The sequence below is a fragment of the Microtus oregoni genome, unplaced genomic scaffold (assembly GCF_018167655.1).
Source record: "Microtus oregoni isolate MIOR12 unplaced genomic scaffold, Mior012 000003F_ref0000135, whole genome shotgun sequence".
Classification (NCBI taxonomy): domain Eukaryota; kingdom Metazoa; phylum Chordata; class Mammalia; order Rodentia; family Cricetidae; genus Microtus; species Microtus oregoni.
Genome location: NW_024543062.1, coordinates 18,889,845 through 18,906,771, shown reverse-complemented (window position 1 = coordinate 18,906,771; position 16,927 = coordinate 18,889,845). Strand labels below are relative to the sequence as shown.

General features: G+C 54.7%; 1 protein-coding gene across 12 annotated transcripts in view; it reads right to left on the bottom strand.

Annotated features, from left to right (window-relative positions):
• The window catches only part of Ncor2 (nuclear receptor corepressor 2), a 155,688-nt gene that overhangs the window by 94,149 nt on the left and 44,612 nt on the right, over positions 1-16,927 (bottom strand). For 6 of the 12 annotated variants that reach the window (XM_041649369.1, XM_041649363.1, XM_041649364.1 and 3 more), the window contains exons 3-5: positions 8,721-8,931; positions 3,538-3,665; positions 2,743-2,920 (exon numbers count right to left, since the gene is read on the bottom strand). In XM_041649369.1, coding sequence (XP_041505303.1) covers positions 2,743-2,920; positions 3,538-3,665; positions 8,721-8,825 — 411 coding nt within the window. In that variant the 5' untranslated portion in view covers positions 8,826-8,931. The remainder of the gene's footprint in view (positions 1-2,742; positions 2,921-3,537; positions 3,666-8,720; positions 8,932-16,927) is intronic. The other 6 variants (XM_041649365.1, XM_041649359.1, XM_041649360.1 and 3 more) reach the window with 1 other exon arrangement.

The following is a 16,927-nucleotide window of genomic DNA, read 5'->3' as shown; positions in this document are numbered from 1 at the left end:
AGGAAGAGCCTCTCCCCAGGAGCTGCCTACCTGAGTCCCATCCCCCAATTCTAGCTCTCAGCCTAAGTTCCAAACAGGAAGATCTTGGCACGTGACAGATTCTGCAGCCACTCAGTGCCAGCCTTTCATCCTTGCAGCCTTCCTGGGCATACCTTCTCCTGCTGGCTGCCCCATACAGGACCCCGCCTAGCCTGAGGATGCTTGACTCACCCTCTTTGGGTACAAGGCAGCGAGGAAGACCTCACCCTACTGCCCCAAATGGCCACTCTCACTCTCAAGCCTAGTCCCTAGCCGCCGCCACACCCACAGTGATCAGATGTCCCCCCCAGCTTCCTGGCAGCACTAAAGGCAGTCCTCCTGGACATGGAGACACCTAGACTGTCAAACATAGAACAGGAAATGGCCATCATGGTGGCACTAGTCACAGGACTCAGGACCTGTGGGGGGAGAACGGAGGAAGAAGGGATAGACAGACGGTACAAGTGGGTGGTTGGACAAATGGAGCAGCGGGGGGGGGAGCATATGGCAACAGAGCATGTGCGGAGGCTGGATGGTAACTGGACCGGGCAGGTGGGAGGTGGGAGGTGGACAGACAAAGGTAAGGCAGAAGGGGAAGGAGGGAGAGAAGGGGGCAAGCACAGGGTAAAAGGGATGGTGGGAGGGAAGAAATAACATTTGGGCAGAAGAGATGCAGGAGAACAGAAGTTGGAGTGAGCAGGTCACCACAGCACAGAGCCCAGCGCCACACCTGTCCAGACTCAGTACGGTCAGAAGAGTTCTGTGCCAAGGAGACGTCACAACATCCCATCAGGAACTCCCAAACAGCTTTGGGTACCCACTGCCACCAGTCCAGCAAGCCTTTGAGGGAAACACAGGGGAACCAGGCACACAACAGCCAGTGTCAGAGTCTAGGGGTGGGGCCGGGTCAGGTTTGAGAAACCACAAAGATGAGCAGGAGGCTGGCATGGAGAGACAATGTCAGGGCTCGGCCATACCAGACCTCATGGCCATTTGAAAAAGAGCTGAACTTTCCTGCCTGGGAAAGGAGCTCTGGGACCCAGACAGCTCCATGCTGTCCTCACAGGACCCAGTGGTGGAGGGGGCACAAGCAGGCAGCAGGGGCAGGTGAGACAGGCCACTGCCAGTTAAGGTAAGTGATGATGCCCCAGGGCAACTGACGCTAACACAGGCTAGACAGTGGCTAGACCTGGCGTCTGCGTGGTAGGATATGGGTGCTGGCAACAGGCTGAGTGGGTAGAAAAGAAAGCGGAGAAGGGGGTTCTGGAGCAGCAGAGAGAAAGAGCTGCCTGGGGTAGGCGAGTGTCAGTCTGTAACTGACAGACGTCAGTCTGTAACTTCCAGGGATAGTTCGGGTGGGGAATAAGAACTACCTCAATGAAGCGAAGCCCATGTGCATGCCCCTAAGATCCCAGGTACCTGCCTTAAGTCACCAGAAGGGGTCACAGTAACCAAGCAGAGCAGGGCTGGGGGGAATGGGCCAAGAACATTCCAGAGCTCATGCCAGTGCCTTTACTCTGCTACAGAGGCTGGAGTTTGGCCCTGTCACCTGGTCCAGCCTTTAGGGGTGTGTGCAAGGCTCACAGTTGAACCCTCTATCCAGCTGGCCCGAGTCATCTACTACAGGGCCTGACTAACAGGAGCAAGAGAGGCTCAGAGAGGTCCTAAGCCCGGGGCAGCACAGCAACAGCGTGGGGACAAGAAAACAGACATAAGACTTAGATCAATTCGGCCCAGAGTCACAGGCCTGTCATGGGAGCTACATGCAAGGCCTGCCTGGGCTACACAGTAAGTTCTAGACCAGCCTGATTTAGCAAGACCCTATTTAGGAAAACTAAAACAAACAGAAAAAGTAAACAGGGCTGAAGAGAGAGCTTCGTGGGTAGAGTGCTGGCCTAATAGAACAACAGCGGACAGCGCCAAGCTCCACCCCCAGCACAGCCGGGTGAGTGACAGAACGGGGCTAAGAGAAGGAAGACCACTATCTCACAGAGTTCGAGCCATCTCCACAGAGACAGGGCCCACCCTGACTCTGCTCTGGGGCTCCTCAGGCCCACGTGGCTGCAGATGTAGACCCGTCTTCTAGCCTACCTAGTACCCAAGAAGCCAGTTAAGACCTGGGCGGCAGCAGGGCTGTCTGTCAGTTCACCAGAGGCCCTCAACTCCAGGCCCTGACATGTCAGGTACCATCCCCGCTTCGTCCTGTCTCATGTTCAGGAACACTAGAGTCCCCTTCCCCAGTGTTCAAACATGGGGCAGTCCTGGCTGTCCAGCCTAATATATAAAGCCAGGAGTTCCAAGCCACTGTGTCATACAAGAGGTTACCTATGCAGCCCAGTACCAATGGGGCAGAAATAATGTGCTATGGTGGACACGAGGCTGACTTCAGGCCAGTCAGTTCCTGGCTCTCTGCTCCACAGCTTCGCGGGCCCTCACTCCCACTACCCAGTAACTCCGGACAGTGCTAACAGTCATACAGAGGGTCTTGGCACAGGGTCTGTGCACACTCCTGCTGACTAGAGATACCTTTCCCAATTCTTCCCAACACCCATGCCTACTCTCCTTGCCTGACTGCAGCCCTAGCGCTCAGTCCCACTCACACTCATGCCAGAGCTGACCTCACTCCTTTTGCCCAGCCTTTCCCTGCCTCCACCCCCAGCCCCTTTCTTGCCCACAGCAGCAGTGGCAGCAGCAGAATAGCCCATCAGTCTGGCTGGGGTGTACCTTGGTAAGGTCTTCAGTCCCACTGGGCTGCCCAGTGGCCAGCAGAGGCGATGGACGCAGCAGGGTATCAGGTAGTAGCTCCAGGCGTGGGCGCTTGCTCTCTGTGAATTCTATGTCAGGTTTGCCCAGCTCAGGCAGGAAGGTGCGAGACTCGGGGCGCAGGTGGAGCTCCTGAGACCTGTGAGAGGCCAGGGACACACATCACACAGGAGATAGAGACTCAAGATCAAGACTCCAGGTGTCCACCTAGCCAGGTTCTCACGAGGAGCCTTGTTACTTGTTACAATACTCTGTCTTCCCTAGCAGGAAGGGACATGATTCTAATTCATGAGGCCTTGTGGTAATTGCCCAGCCTGAATCATTCATTGCAGCCTCGAGTCCCCACAGACCCTCCTGAGTTGAGCTACTAAGAATGCAAAGACACAGGCCTGAGAAGCACTATGGGGATCGAGCAAAGAACAACACACCCAACTCTATTCCTTTGCAGACATCGCTAGCTGATCACAGAACCTCTGCTGTTACACCTGGTCTAGCCAGCAGGTGGAGAGCTCTGAGTTTCCTGTCTCTTAACCAAGCTCCTCAACCCTGGGTCATAGCTGCCTCCTCCTCCTGCAAGTTCACAGCCCCGGCTCCTGGGAGATCACAGCCCTGTCATGGCTCTAGAATGCCATCAGGAGCACATGGTACCAGGAAGGTCTGGACCCCCACCCCCACCCCCGGCAGCATTACCCACAAAAAGTCATCATCTACCTGAGAGACACCACACCAAGACAAGGAGCCACAGTTTCTCCTCACCTTTCACTCCCAGGCTGGAACTCAGACAGCAGTGAGGGCCGCCTCCTCTGTGGCTGGATGATGGAGCCAGGTGACAGGTGAGAGGCGTAGTCACGAGGGTGGTGTTGGTACTCGAGCAGCCCCACGTCCTGCGGAAGAAACAGAATGGTAAGCGAGTGCAGGAGCAGCAGCAGCTTCCTTGCCGCCCTGCACCAAGAGGCTCGGGTGCATTCCCAGCCTACATCTTTCTAGACACAACTGCCAGAGTGATGTTCCCACCATGCTGAGTCCCGTCCAGCTGTAGGGCTGAGAAACCATAATGCTCGACTCTACACCTCCCCACAAGGCTGCACCAGGACCTGTAGCGCGCCGGTATTACCCTACTGTCCAGCTGGTGCACTCAAGCCTGGGGGAGGGGAGTTAAGCATGGCCCCTCCAAGTCCACAGCTTGCAAACCCCACCTTTACCACTGCCCACAGCATTCAGTTGCTGGTTTAGAGAAAGAACCACAGAGAATGAGTCACTTATCCCAAGCCCTGCCTATGGACACAGGGCTGGGAACTGCCTAGCGGGGGACTGGTTAGCATTAAGTACCCCTTGAGACCCCAGGTATCTTTGTGGATGGGGATCCCTGTGAGAGCCAGGCTCAGACACCCCAAAGAAGGGAGGGCTAGCCAGTGCAGACAGGGCTAGAATGATGGCCTATAAACCCAGGTCTCAGTCAAGCAGCTGTTCTAGAGCCCCGCCCACCATGGGGAAGAACAGCTGGCACACACAGTATGGGGAGGGAGGGAGAAGCTGTACCCTCTCACTTTGAACAGTGCCAGGGATTTCACTGGCCTGGCCAGGCCTGGGTCGTCATGGTCCATGGACAAGGCCTCGACCCTGGCCTACCCTTGCAGCAAGAATGCTGGGGAGTCAACACCGTTGACAAGTTCCCCCAGCCTTGACGTCTGAACTCAGTGTCAGGCTCCTGCGGCTCACTAGCATCCTCAGTCTTAACCTGGATCCCACAGTCCCTAACTAGAGCCTTCCTACATTTTTCACATGGGCCAAGATCACTTCATCTCTATGGGAAAATGAGAGGAGGCCGGGGGGGGGGGGGGGGGGCAACTGTGCACATCTAACATCTAATTGGAAAAACAAGACAGGCTTCCAATCTGTGCTGTCTGCCTAGACACTTGATTACATTGCATGGCAATCGATTAGTGATGTCTGACTAGGTGATAGCTACAGAGAGCATGGACTATAGATAAGTTAATTTTCCTTTATCATACTTTCTTCTCTCTCTCAAGACAGGGTTTTTCTGTTTAGCCCTAGCTGTCCTGGAACTCGCTTTTGTAGACCAGGCTGGCCTTGAACTCACAGAGATCCACCTGCCTATGCCTCCTAGGTGCTGGAATCAAAAGCCTGTGCCACCTTACCCCACCCCCCAGCCTTTTTCGTCCTTATTATTTTGTTTGCTTTAGATTTTATCTTTAATTATGTGCCTGTGTATATATCTATGTGTATATGCACTTGAATGCAATGTCCACACAAGTCAGAGAGAACACTGGCTTTCCCTGGAGCTGGAGTTAGAAGTGGTTGTGAACTGCTGAACGTGGATGCTTGAAACCAAGCTCAGATCATCTGAAAGAGCTGCACAGACTCTCAACTGCTGAGTGTCTATCCAGCCACTGGCTGTGTGTCTTAAAGCGGTTCTTAATCAGTGGCACCAGTCAAATGCGCTGAGGGTACGGAAGCAGCTGGGTTCCTGTTCGGGAAGAGTGAGCAACCTCAGAGACCAAACTGCGAGGGAAGGAGCTGGGGGGACCTTGCAAAAGACCCCAGAGAACTGTGGGGTCGAATCCATGGGAAGGACACGGCTACCAAGACGATCCTACAAGGAGGACAAGAGGAAAGTCCCAGAGAGGACCCTGAGGGGAAGACTGTCCCAAGTTACCAGAGCCAAGCCCTCTGCACAAGTGGACTGACTAAAGTGACCCCCGAGGCAGTCACAGAGGGGGAACATGGTGGGTGGTCACAGAGCAGGGAAATGGGACAGCCACAGGTGGCAGGCCCTAGTCTACCCCACAGATGATTACAGCAGGCCTGACTCAGGAGACAAGGGGCACCCCAGTCCCTGTATATTTCCACAGCAATCAGAACAAGTGGGGAGCCCCAAGAAGCACACAGTACTCCAGAACAAGTCCAGCAGAGGGAGGCCACTCCTGTGAACCCCAGATCCATAGGTCACTCCTAAACACTGCTCATTCCTACAGAGCCTCACCTCGGGGCTCTCACTCGGCCTGGAGCACTGCTTGTCCAGGAGGAGCCTAGCCTGTCCCTCCTCTTGGACATTTAACTCCATTGTCAATATCTGGCTCCCCACTTAAATATGCCCCCCCTCACCTCATCTTCACTCACTATTCCCCAAGAGAACGTCAGCTCCCCAAGGCAAGAGGGTTTCTTTGCTTTCACAGCTTTGTCCCCAGGGCTTTGAAGCTGGCAGGTGACAAACCTAACCAGCATTGTTGAACAAATGAATGAATGAGAAGTTAACGAGTGAGCAAGGGAGTTAACGAAGGACTAAATAGAGGAGGATCCTAAGTCAGAGCTGTGACATGTGCAGGTGGTACAGGATCCCTTGGTGTGCCCACACACCCAGGACATCAGCCCAAGCCAGCATCCAGTTCCACCATGCCCTATGTGGCACAGCAGAGTTTGTGACCAACTGGACAACAACCCGCAGGTCCATCCCAAAGCAGAGTCAGCCAGCGAGGCCCAAGGCCAAGACTAGGGACAGCCAACTTCATCAGACATCCCTGGCACACACCTTGTCAAGCACTGACCTGCAGGTACGTGGCTCTTGCACCCCAACGCCAGCAGCATGGAGCCAGGGGTGGGGGTAACAGACTGTGGGATCTGGGCAGCAAAGCCTGAGGCTTACAGGAAGCATGTTACCCCTGGATGACAGGAGGGGACTAACTCTCTGATGCTGGGGACGGGGATCTACAGTCGGGGCTCCTACAGTAGCATCACACAGAGTTCAGCTCACGTCCCAAGCATGATGTCATCTCAGAGAGAACCCCAGCATTTTATAAAGCACCTCACCTGTCTGAAGTGAGAGGGCAGAGCCTCCAGGAAGAAAGGCCTACTAGTGTATGTATAAATGGCCCAGACCCAAACATTATGTTCCCCAGGCCCAAGGAGCCACAGACTGAGCTGGTCATCACACCAGGGCTGAACACAAGGCTCCTTAGAATATTGTTTTCTCCTTTGGGGCACCAGCCTTGCTGCGCCTCCATTTCTCCTGTTCTCTGGCCTCTCTTTCCCAAGACATAAGTGTTAATTCAAGCCCAACACAGTTTCTCATGGCTGTGCTCTACCAGCCTTTGGGCACAGAGAGGGGGAGGAATGGGTTGGGGTGGGGAGTGGAGAGGTGGCTGACTTGAGGAAGGGCCTTGGGGAAGGACTTGGGAGATGAGGTGGGGAGGCTGAAAGAAGGGGCTGCAGGAAGGTTGGACTAATGGAGAAGGGGGGAAGGAACGTAGGTCAGGGAGGGTCATGGGAAAGCTACAAAGAGACCAGGGACTCCAGATCACCAACCCCAGCCTTTGTCAAGCCAGCAGAGAGAAACTAAGAAGCCTGGATACCCACTAGAAGAGACCCTCATGGTCCCCAGGGAGCAGCAGAGTTCTGCTGATGGCCCAGCAAGGGCTAGAGGCCAAAGAACAAGCATGTCCCCTGGAAAGGAGCACGTGGGCCCTACCAGGGGACAGACATGTTCCAACCTGTAGCTATCCCATCAGGCCACACTCACCCCAGCGGGGTTAGTAACCACTAGGTCCTGCTGTGGCATCCTGCGTCACCAATGGCCCAGCAGGAGATCAGAAGGTGCCTAGGGTCAGCTAGTGACCCTAAATGCTGGGGAAAGGTCACAAATGGGGCAAAGAGCAGGAAGGCAGGTGCAAGGGAAAGGGCTACAGCAGCTAGAAGACACCCTGAGACTGGTCATGCACAGAGAAAGTAGATGAGCAATATGAATGGAGGAGGACAAGAAGGAGGCCCCAGGCATTAGCCTGGAGGGCAGGGGGAGCCCCAGGCAGGGCCTCTCCAGGAAATGGTTTGAACAGTATCAAGGCATTCTTGTGGGTGCTCTCGTCACCCTACTCTACAGGTGACAGAACTGAGAGCCCCTAACATTAAATGGAAAGTCTGGGTTCCCAGCTGATCACTGGTTATGGCTGTGAGGCAGTACCTCAAACAGCAGATGGTGACTAATGGTGGCATATAAGCTGGGGCCAAGGAGTGCGGGATCCCAACACTGCGAGGCTGCCCCGGGTGATGGCAAGGGCTTGCCTCCCCCCCTCCCCCCAAGGCCCTGACGCTCCGAGAAAGCCGTCTGTGCACTACATGGCAGACACCCTTCACCACAGCTGCTCTACACCTAGGCCCTCAGTTCTTGGGGAGCCACTGTGCATGGCACCTTGAGGCCAGGCCCTGGGGGCTCAAGGGAAAGCATACTTGACTCACAATTAGAGATATCTCCCACACAGATACAGCTCTGTCACAGAAATGAACCACACCATCCAGGAGGGACAGACATGAGCCTAGAGACACATACACACGCAAGGCAACTCCCAACCAACAGGGGCTTATACAGCTCACACCCCTTCAGCCAACAGACAGGAGCACGGTATGCAACAGGCATATAATAAAGGCCCACAGAGAAGACTCGAAAGCCCAGCCGCCTGCATGCTCTTCAGTAAGAGGGGGGACAGGACCCTGGCAGGGGCAGACACTGGCCTCAGCTTTACAGTCAAATAAGCACCAAGACCTTGAGGGTTAGGAAGAAGGGGGTGTGACCTCAGTCCCAAACCAAGCAGAAACGGTTCTGACTGGGAAAGTGGTGTATACCACAGGTGCCCTACTGCACATGCCAACTCCACTGTCAATCAAGATACAACAAAGCGTCCACTCAGTCTAGCCCCAGCCTAGACCGTCCCACACTGGAATAAGGACTTGCTAATGTAACCCAGACTGGTCTCAAAGTCACAATCCTCCTGCCTCCACTTCCTCAATGCTGAGATTACAGGCCTGCATCACTACCCCTGGCTGTCACCAGTGTCCCGACTGTGACCAAAGCAACATGGGCCCGGCAGCCTGGTTTCAGAAGGTGCGTGAGAGCAGCAGAAGTGGTACTGGGCAGACGTGCCCCTTACCGTGTGGGACCGGGCTATCTGCACCGGGTAGGAGATGCCATGGGGCGGATAGCGGGGTTCAGCAGCCCGCCATGTCTGTGCCACAGGCTGTGTCGATCCTGACATGGTGGTGGGGTCCAGGTAGCCTCTGAAGCTCAATACACTCTTGACCACAGCTAGGACTAAGGACTGGTCTCGGTCATCTGATGGCAGGCGACCTGGTCACAGGTGCCTGTGGAGAAAAGAGAAAACAAGTTGAGCCTGAGGCAGCTGGTCCACAGCCACAGAGGCCTAGTCCTTTCTCCTGCCTGAGCCTCTCCCCACTGACAGCCCAAAGCCACAATGCCTTGCCTACCTTCCTTTCACAAGCCATATCCCCACTAGCCAGGGCCTCGACCAGCAGACTTGGGGACCTCCATTGTGGACAACATACCCACAGCCATCCGATGGCTCCCACACCCACCTCCGTCAGCCAGCTCACTCCACAGCTGGGACTTTCCAGGTCTCCAGGGCAAAGTTCTCCAAAAGCCCCTGGCAACTCCAGCTCACAGCTGCTGGGCCTGTCCCTGGATCGTGTGCTAGCAGCACAGTACACACCAATGACCTACCATGGGTCACAGGGTGACCCAGGCAAAACCTGTCTGCCCTGTCGACCTCAACCAGAGACTGCTGTGTAATGCGGACAGAACATACATGTGGTTGACCAGGTGCCACTAGGAGTCAGGGAATTGGATGCTGAGGGTCACAGCAGGGACATCTGGGACCAGACACAGGCGTCCGAGACAGGAGGGCACCAAACAGGACCAGGATGCATAAATGCCACCTTCCAGGCCAGAGTCTCCAAGGCTAATAGAGGAAAAGCTCTGAGAATATCCCAGTGGTCTCAAGGATGGGAACCTGGAGGCTGCAAGAGCCAAGAGTGTGGGAAGACTGAGCCCCTCCCCACGGTCCTTCCCTTCCCTACCTCTCCCTCAGGCAAAACTCCCTTCCTTTTCACACTGCACCCCAGAGCAAGGCCGGGGCTTGGACAAGGGATCAAGGACAAAGAGACTGACCAGTTCCCTATAATTTCATCCTGACCCTTCCTCATAACTGCCCTCCAAGCAGCAGATGGCCAACGTCAGCCAGTGAAAGGTCTCATATAGAGAAACGAAGCAGGGAAGGTGAAGATGGCAGGTCCAAAAGCCACAAGCCTCCAGCCTGGAGGTCCTGACTACATACCAACTATGTAGGTCGGACCCAACCTACCAGTGTGAACTTCACATTCAAACCCTGACTCCTAGAAGGGTCATGTGACCCAGACATGCCAATCAGACTGTTGGGGAGGGAGGCAGCGACTGGCACCTGAGGACCCAATGGAACGTCATGTCATCCCTGAGCTCCCGGAGCGGGAATCGCTTTACTCAGACGCCCTGGCTGACTCTGTCACCTGCTATCAAGAACTCCGGCTCACACAGACTACCTACCACCAAAATGAGACGTGTCACACGACACTGAAGAACAGAAGAGCCAACGTGGCAGCTGTACTGTGCCTTAGGCAAGATGCTGCCTTGGGAGGGGAAGGCGCAAACAAGTCTACACCACACCTCCTGCCTGGTTTCGGAGCTGGCGGCACCACCAGTGCAACCCCACCCTGAGGCTGACCTCCGTCCTGTGTCACACAGACACCGTCAAAAGCCTCAAAACCGCTATTTGATTTGGGGATACACAGGAAGGCTGGGAGGTAGAAATGACCCTCAATGTCTATTTTCTTTGCCTGTGGAAATATAGGCACGGAGCCCACAGGCTCTAGAGGCTGAGAGAATGCCTCTCTAGGCCATCTCTGGGGAACCTCATGCCTCAGCCTGGCTTGGCTGGCTTCCACCCCAAAATTCATAGGGCATCCACTGAGAACACGGGAGCTGCATCATCCAGGGTCATCCGGCCAACACCTTTCCAGTGTGCCCACACAAAGGGCAGCCCCAAAGCCAGAGACAGTAGGGACCCCATCCCATGAGTTTATCTGACCCACACTTCACCTCTTTTACTCTCAGCCTTGTTTGTAGCCAGATTGGAAAACAAACACAAATTAGGAAGACAATTTGGCAGGTTCTCAAATCCTGAAATACAGAATTACTGAGGATCTGCAACCCCGCTTCCAGGCACCCGAAGAACTGACAGAGTCAGACAGACACATGCATGTTTAGAACGAACCCATTCTCAACAATCACAAGACAGAAATGCTCACCAGCATGGCCTGCCCATTCGGTGCAAGCGCTATTTAGCCAAAAAATAAAATAAATAGACCGGGAATACTGACATAGAGCACACCAGACGACTGCAGGGTGTTAACACTCAGTAAAGAGCCAGACACATAAAACTAAATACAGTGTGTGACCAAGTCACACAAATGTCCACAGAGGCACAGCGCAGGTCAGAAAGGAAAAGGGTGGGTACCCAGGTCCCAAACGGGTTCCAAACAGGCTTTGGAACAGTCCTGAGAGGAAGGAAGCAGAGTGTCCAGGTGGGGCGCAGCATCACCACAGCAGGAGCCCAGAGGGGAGACTAGAAGTTATGTATCTGAGAAGGCCACTGAATTAGATAGAGGGAGGTCACTCAAGGCTCCCCAGGAGCAATGGGGAGCCCCCAACAGGGCTGAGGGACAGCACAGCGTCAGTGTTTTGTCATGGGTAACACAGCTGTCAAGTCACTATAAACGTCCAAGCTAGAGACAGACTGTGGGATGGGGCGGCAGCGACAGGGAAGGGAAGTAAGCAGATGGCACAGCATCGGGCAGGAGGCAGACAGAAGCCTTACAAGCTTGCAACAGGGAAGGGACATCTTCACACACCTCACGGCAGAGTGGCTGCAGCCCGAGGACAGCAGGTTCCTGGCGGCACAGCCTGCCAGGAGGAACCTGTCTAGGCAGTGCCAAGGGAGGAGCTTGGAGGGCAACAGGCTCTCAGTAAGGCAATCTCAACAGAGCAGCTTCTGTAGAACAAACAATGTCACCCTACAAGGGCAGGGACTGGCTGAACCGGGGGTGTGCACCACTACAGTCACAGCCTATGGCAGAGACATCCTCCAAGGCCAACCCTGGGCAGCACCCACCTTAGGTGACATGTATGCCCACATCCCTTGCCCACTTTTTTCTCCTCACAGTGCTGGCTGGCTGGCATAACCGGTGCTCAGCAAAGGACTATGCCCAGCAGAAGTGGGCCAGCTCCAGTTTTGTAAGGGCCCACCTTTGTACCCACCCCCAAGGCAGCAACCTCCTTGTAGGACTGCAGGCAGGTATGTGGCACTTGGGGACACTGCCTGTCAGTGGCCTGGCTCAGACATGGAGATGGAATAATGCGGAACAGCAGGACAGCAGAGAGAGGCTCATAGGACGCGCTGTGTGTGGCACCAGCCTGCTGCTTCCTGCTAACAGACAGCACACAATGACACCAAACTTACAGTAGGACAGGTGGTGACAGGGGCTCCCCAGAATTGGAATGTGTGTGGCAGGCAGAGGCCAGGGCTCACATCCACCATAGGAGCCAGAGTCTTTGGGTAGGCTGACAGGTTCTCTTGGCAGGGGACCCCAGGAGGACATGGTATAGCCCAGTTTCCACAGACGCCAAGAGCCTTGTGGACAGGAACCACAATGGCCATCCACCTGTCAGATCTGCCTCCATGCTCCCGTGTTTCTGTGGGAGCCAGAGGCCGCCAGGCACACCACACTACCACATGAGAAGTGTGACTTCCAGCGATGCCTTCTATGGGGGTTTCTGAGGCTCCTGATCAAACCTAGGCATTGGTGCAACTTTAAAGGCTCTGACCCCATGCCCCACATCATCCTCCCGCCACACAGGACTCTTCCTCCCCAACTCAGCCCCAGCCGGGATCAAGCGCATAGCCAAAGCAATAGAGAAGGAAGGTCAAAGCACAGTCTCTTGGTCACTAAGTAGAAATGATGCCAAGAAAAGCTGCCCAATCCTAGACAGTTCCCCTTTCGACAGAACCACATAAACTACTGTCCCAATGGCTAGAACAGGTTCTGACACCAACTCCACCCTTTATGCTGCTGTGCAACCTTGAACTGGGTAAAGACTTCTCTGTGTTTAGCTGGGAGGCCTCGCGGACAAGCTATCTATGAAGAGGTACAGGCCCGTCTTTACCTCTAGAAACGCACTGTCCACTGTCGGGGGAAAGCCTCCAAATCCCCCAGCTTCCATGTGGCCTCACAGGGCCCACTTCCTACACTGCAACAGCTAGTCCCCATTATGGCCCCACTCATGTGTATGAATGTGGTGAAGGCTGTGAGCCTGTCACCAAGCACACCTGAACCATTCAACAGATGGGGAAACCAAGGTACAGGGAGCAGCTCTCCTCTGCTCAGGATCACACAACACCCTCCGGCCTTGGCCACTTAGACACTGAAGAAATCTAGTTAAGCAAGCCACAGATTCTGGCCCCAGCTTAGCCACATGGGTGTTCCTGGGCTGTGGCTAGCCAAGGGCTCCTGCCAAGGCAGACAGAGCCACTTCTTCCTCAGGGCTTCCCTTGCACTTAGATTACTGTGCATGTGCACGCACGCAGAGACCAGAGACCAAGCTTGGGTGTCATCCCTCCTTGGGACCTGGAGTTCCCCGAGGAGCTAGACCCTTACCTCCCCAATGTTGCGATTACAAGTACATGCTATCATGCCTAGCTTTTCTCCATGGACTCTAGCGATGGAATTGGCAAGACAAGCACTTCACTGACTGGAGCATCTCCCCAGCCCACCACTGAGGGCAGTTAAACCATAGCCGGTAATTCTCAGGCCCCACTCCAGGTCCCCAGCCACTCTGGGTAGCCTCGGGTTGCTATCGGCCCTCTCCTCCATTTGGTCATGACGGTGGCCACTTCGCCCACAGAGAAGAAGAATCGGACAATGGGCTGGGGTATAGATGTGGCGGGGTGGGGTGGGGTGGAGTGGGGGCTGGGTAGTGACACTAGCTGAGGGGCTCTAACAGTCTGCCTACTCTAAGTTCTGGTACAGTGACTGCCAGGGAAGCAGGTCACTAGACAGAACCACTTGAGACATAGGCCTGTCTCAGCAGGGACACAGCCTGAGACCCAGGCCCTTCTGCACAAGAGACTCCAAAGGGGACACAGAAGCAGGTGGCCAGAGATAAACAGTGCCAACCAGAATGCGGAAGCGAGGAGTTGAGGAGCATGGGGGAGGGGTTTCAGGACAGAATATCACAGGGTGAGAGCTCCGGAGATCAAAGGCACAACACTAAAAAAGCGTTCAACACTTCACAACCATGCAATTCAAAACACTGAGGTAATTACCACCGTGCAGGCACAAATACACACACACTAACACCTCCTCCAGGAGGCCCCTTGATGGAAAGTCCTGTATGCCCCAGAGACTCCACGCAGAGCACAATGAACACAAGCACCCCTCTCCAACTCACCTTACTCAACAAAACCTGAGGTTGGCTGGGCCTGTCCAATAGTGTCTCACCACTTGCTGGGCTGCAACCATCAGCTCAGCTTGCCATGCAGGGGCCAAAGGGACATCAGAAAGACCTAGGCTGGGAGGAGCCTTTCAGAACCTCTGACTTTAACGTAAGCCAGAGTCCCACATGCCCACCTGTTCACCTACCCGCATATTTGGCTGCCCAGCCACAGCTGTATAGCCACTGTATAATCTGTTTGTTCTTCCCTTCTCCTCAGGACGCTTCTGGAGGAATCCAGGAGAGATCATTGATGGCCTGAAGGGAACAGCAGACGGCCACACGTGGATGAGGACCAATGTTCCAGCTGGCTACTAGCTGCCCAGTGGTAGGACTTCTGCAATTCAGTTCCCTCCCCCAGTCAGCCCGGGGCTGACCACAGAACTACCTACCCAACCCTCCCTGTCAGCCAGGGGAGAGACCTGTGGCCCCTGGACACTCAGCCAAGGGGACACCCACTTTGTATCAGCACAGACGGAGCACATACAGTCACCAGTGATGGCCCCAACAACTCAGCAATAATCAATGGTAGATCTGAGGCTGGGCAACCACGAAGGGTCTGGAGGCCCTGTGGCCAGGAGCCAAAGGCAGCACCCAGATAACAATAGTCCCCAGAAGCAGTTCCAGGTCTTAAGCCCACTGGGAACCCCAGAGTGGACAGGACCAGCTCACCTGGGAAGAGGGCCTAGAGAGACTAAAGAAGAGTCCCCAGGCCCCAGAGCACACAAACCAAGAGAGATTATGGGCAACACAGATGAGGGGCTGGGCTAGGAGGGCATGCTGGCCCAAATACTCTAGGCAAAGCTCAACTTGGAGACATATGCCAATATGGTCTCTGAATAACCAGTACACCAGCCTGCCACCCAGACACAACGGAGGCCTAGAGAGGCCCAAGCCAGATGGGCCTGTGCCTTCAGACAACCAGAACAGCACCCTGCACGGGAGCAGTACCTACAACAGGGGGAACAACATGCCAGGCTAGGAGCCCTGGTGACAGCGAGCCTTCCTCTGAGCCTCATTTACTGTAAAGAAACACACTAGTAATCAACGTCAGGCCAGTTAGGGGTGTACACTGGACCCCGTGGAGACTGCCAGAGGTGGTGACCCCGGCCTCCTTTGAGCACACCACCCCTTGTCTCACTGGCAGCCTCCCCACAGCACCCTACAATTAATTAGTCCCAGGCAAGAAGCAGGCCTCAAACTCACTACGTGCCTGAAGATGACCTTGAACTTCTGAGCCTCCTGCCCCCAGCATTCACAGGTGGGTGTCCTGTCACTGTCACCATCACCGGGCTCCAAGCTCTCCTGCACAGGGCTGATGAGTGCAGTTCCAAAGAAATAACATCAAGCACCTGGACTCAACTGTGCCTGAAGCTCTGTTTAGAGTCCAGCCATTGCCATGGGAGACCCAAGGGCGTGATATCCAGACACCAACTGCTAAAGCTCCATGGGCTCAGATCTCCAGCCTCCAGGTCCCTCTTCCATGCAGAATGGAGAGAGAAGGAAGTGATCAAATGAGCAAGCATCTGAGTAGGATCCCAGCCAGCCTCGCCTCCTAGGGCCAAAGCAGGCGTGCCCGACTCCTCTCCCCGCTATTGGTGGCTCTGACGGGGACACAGGCCTTGTAGATGGTGTTTGAGAATCTGGGTCAGTCCTTGGCAGCACATGAACTCCACTGCCTGGCAGTAACTGAAGCAAGCCTCCACGAAGGTTCCACAGGAACATGGCGACCTCTGAAGGCATACCTGATCATTAGCTGAGGAGCCCAGAGCCGATAAGAAGCCCGCCAGGCCAAAAGGACCCTGACCTCTGAAGGCATACCTGATCATTAGCTGAGGAGCCCAGAGCCGATAAGAAGCCCGCCAGGCCAAAAGGACCCTGGATAGTGAGTCGCACACTTGCCCCTACCATACCCGAGAGTTTAGCTTCCTAGAATTTAAAAAGGGGTCAGCCGGGCATGGTGGCACACATCTTTAATCCCAGCACTAGGAGGCAGAGGTTGGCGGTCTCTGTGCATTCAAGAACAGTATAGTCCACCTATGAGTTCCAGGAAGATCCAGCCCCTGGTGGGGACAGGCAAGACAACCTACATGATGTGGGAGTGTCATATATCAATCTGTTGATTTCACTGGTTAAGTAATAAATAAACTGCTTGGCTCATAGCTTAGAACATAGGTGGGTGGAGTAAACAGAACAGAATGCTGGGAGGAAGAGGAAGTGAGCTCAGAGACTCGACAGCTCTGCTCTCTGGAGCAGAGAGACGCCATGCTCCGCTCTCCCGGGCAGACGCACACGATTCAGCTCCGACCCAGGATGGACGTAGGCTAGAATCTTCCCGGTAAGACCGGTACTCACAGATTATTAGAGATGGGTTGATCGGGATATCAGAATTAGCCAGTAAGGGCTAGAGCTAAAGGGCCAAGCAGTGTTTAAATGAATACAGTTTGTGTGTTGTTATTTCGGAGCATAAGCTAGCAATGTGGGCGGCCGGGTGCCGGGGATGCAGCCCCGCAGCTCCAATTACTGCACCTACAGGTATTCTTTTCCTTAGGCCTCTCTGCTTTTGTTCTCTAACTGTGTGCCTGGGACAGCTCCATGTCTCACAGTGGAGGATGAGACTCTTTCCATAGGGCAACACTACTTCCACCCCAGGGTCTAAGTGGTCACCATGGTGACAGACCAATAGTAACTGCCTCTGCCATCTCTGTAGCTCTGCTGGCATCCTACCCAGCCATCTAACCACCTGGTCAGAGATCCCAC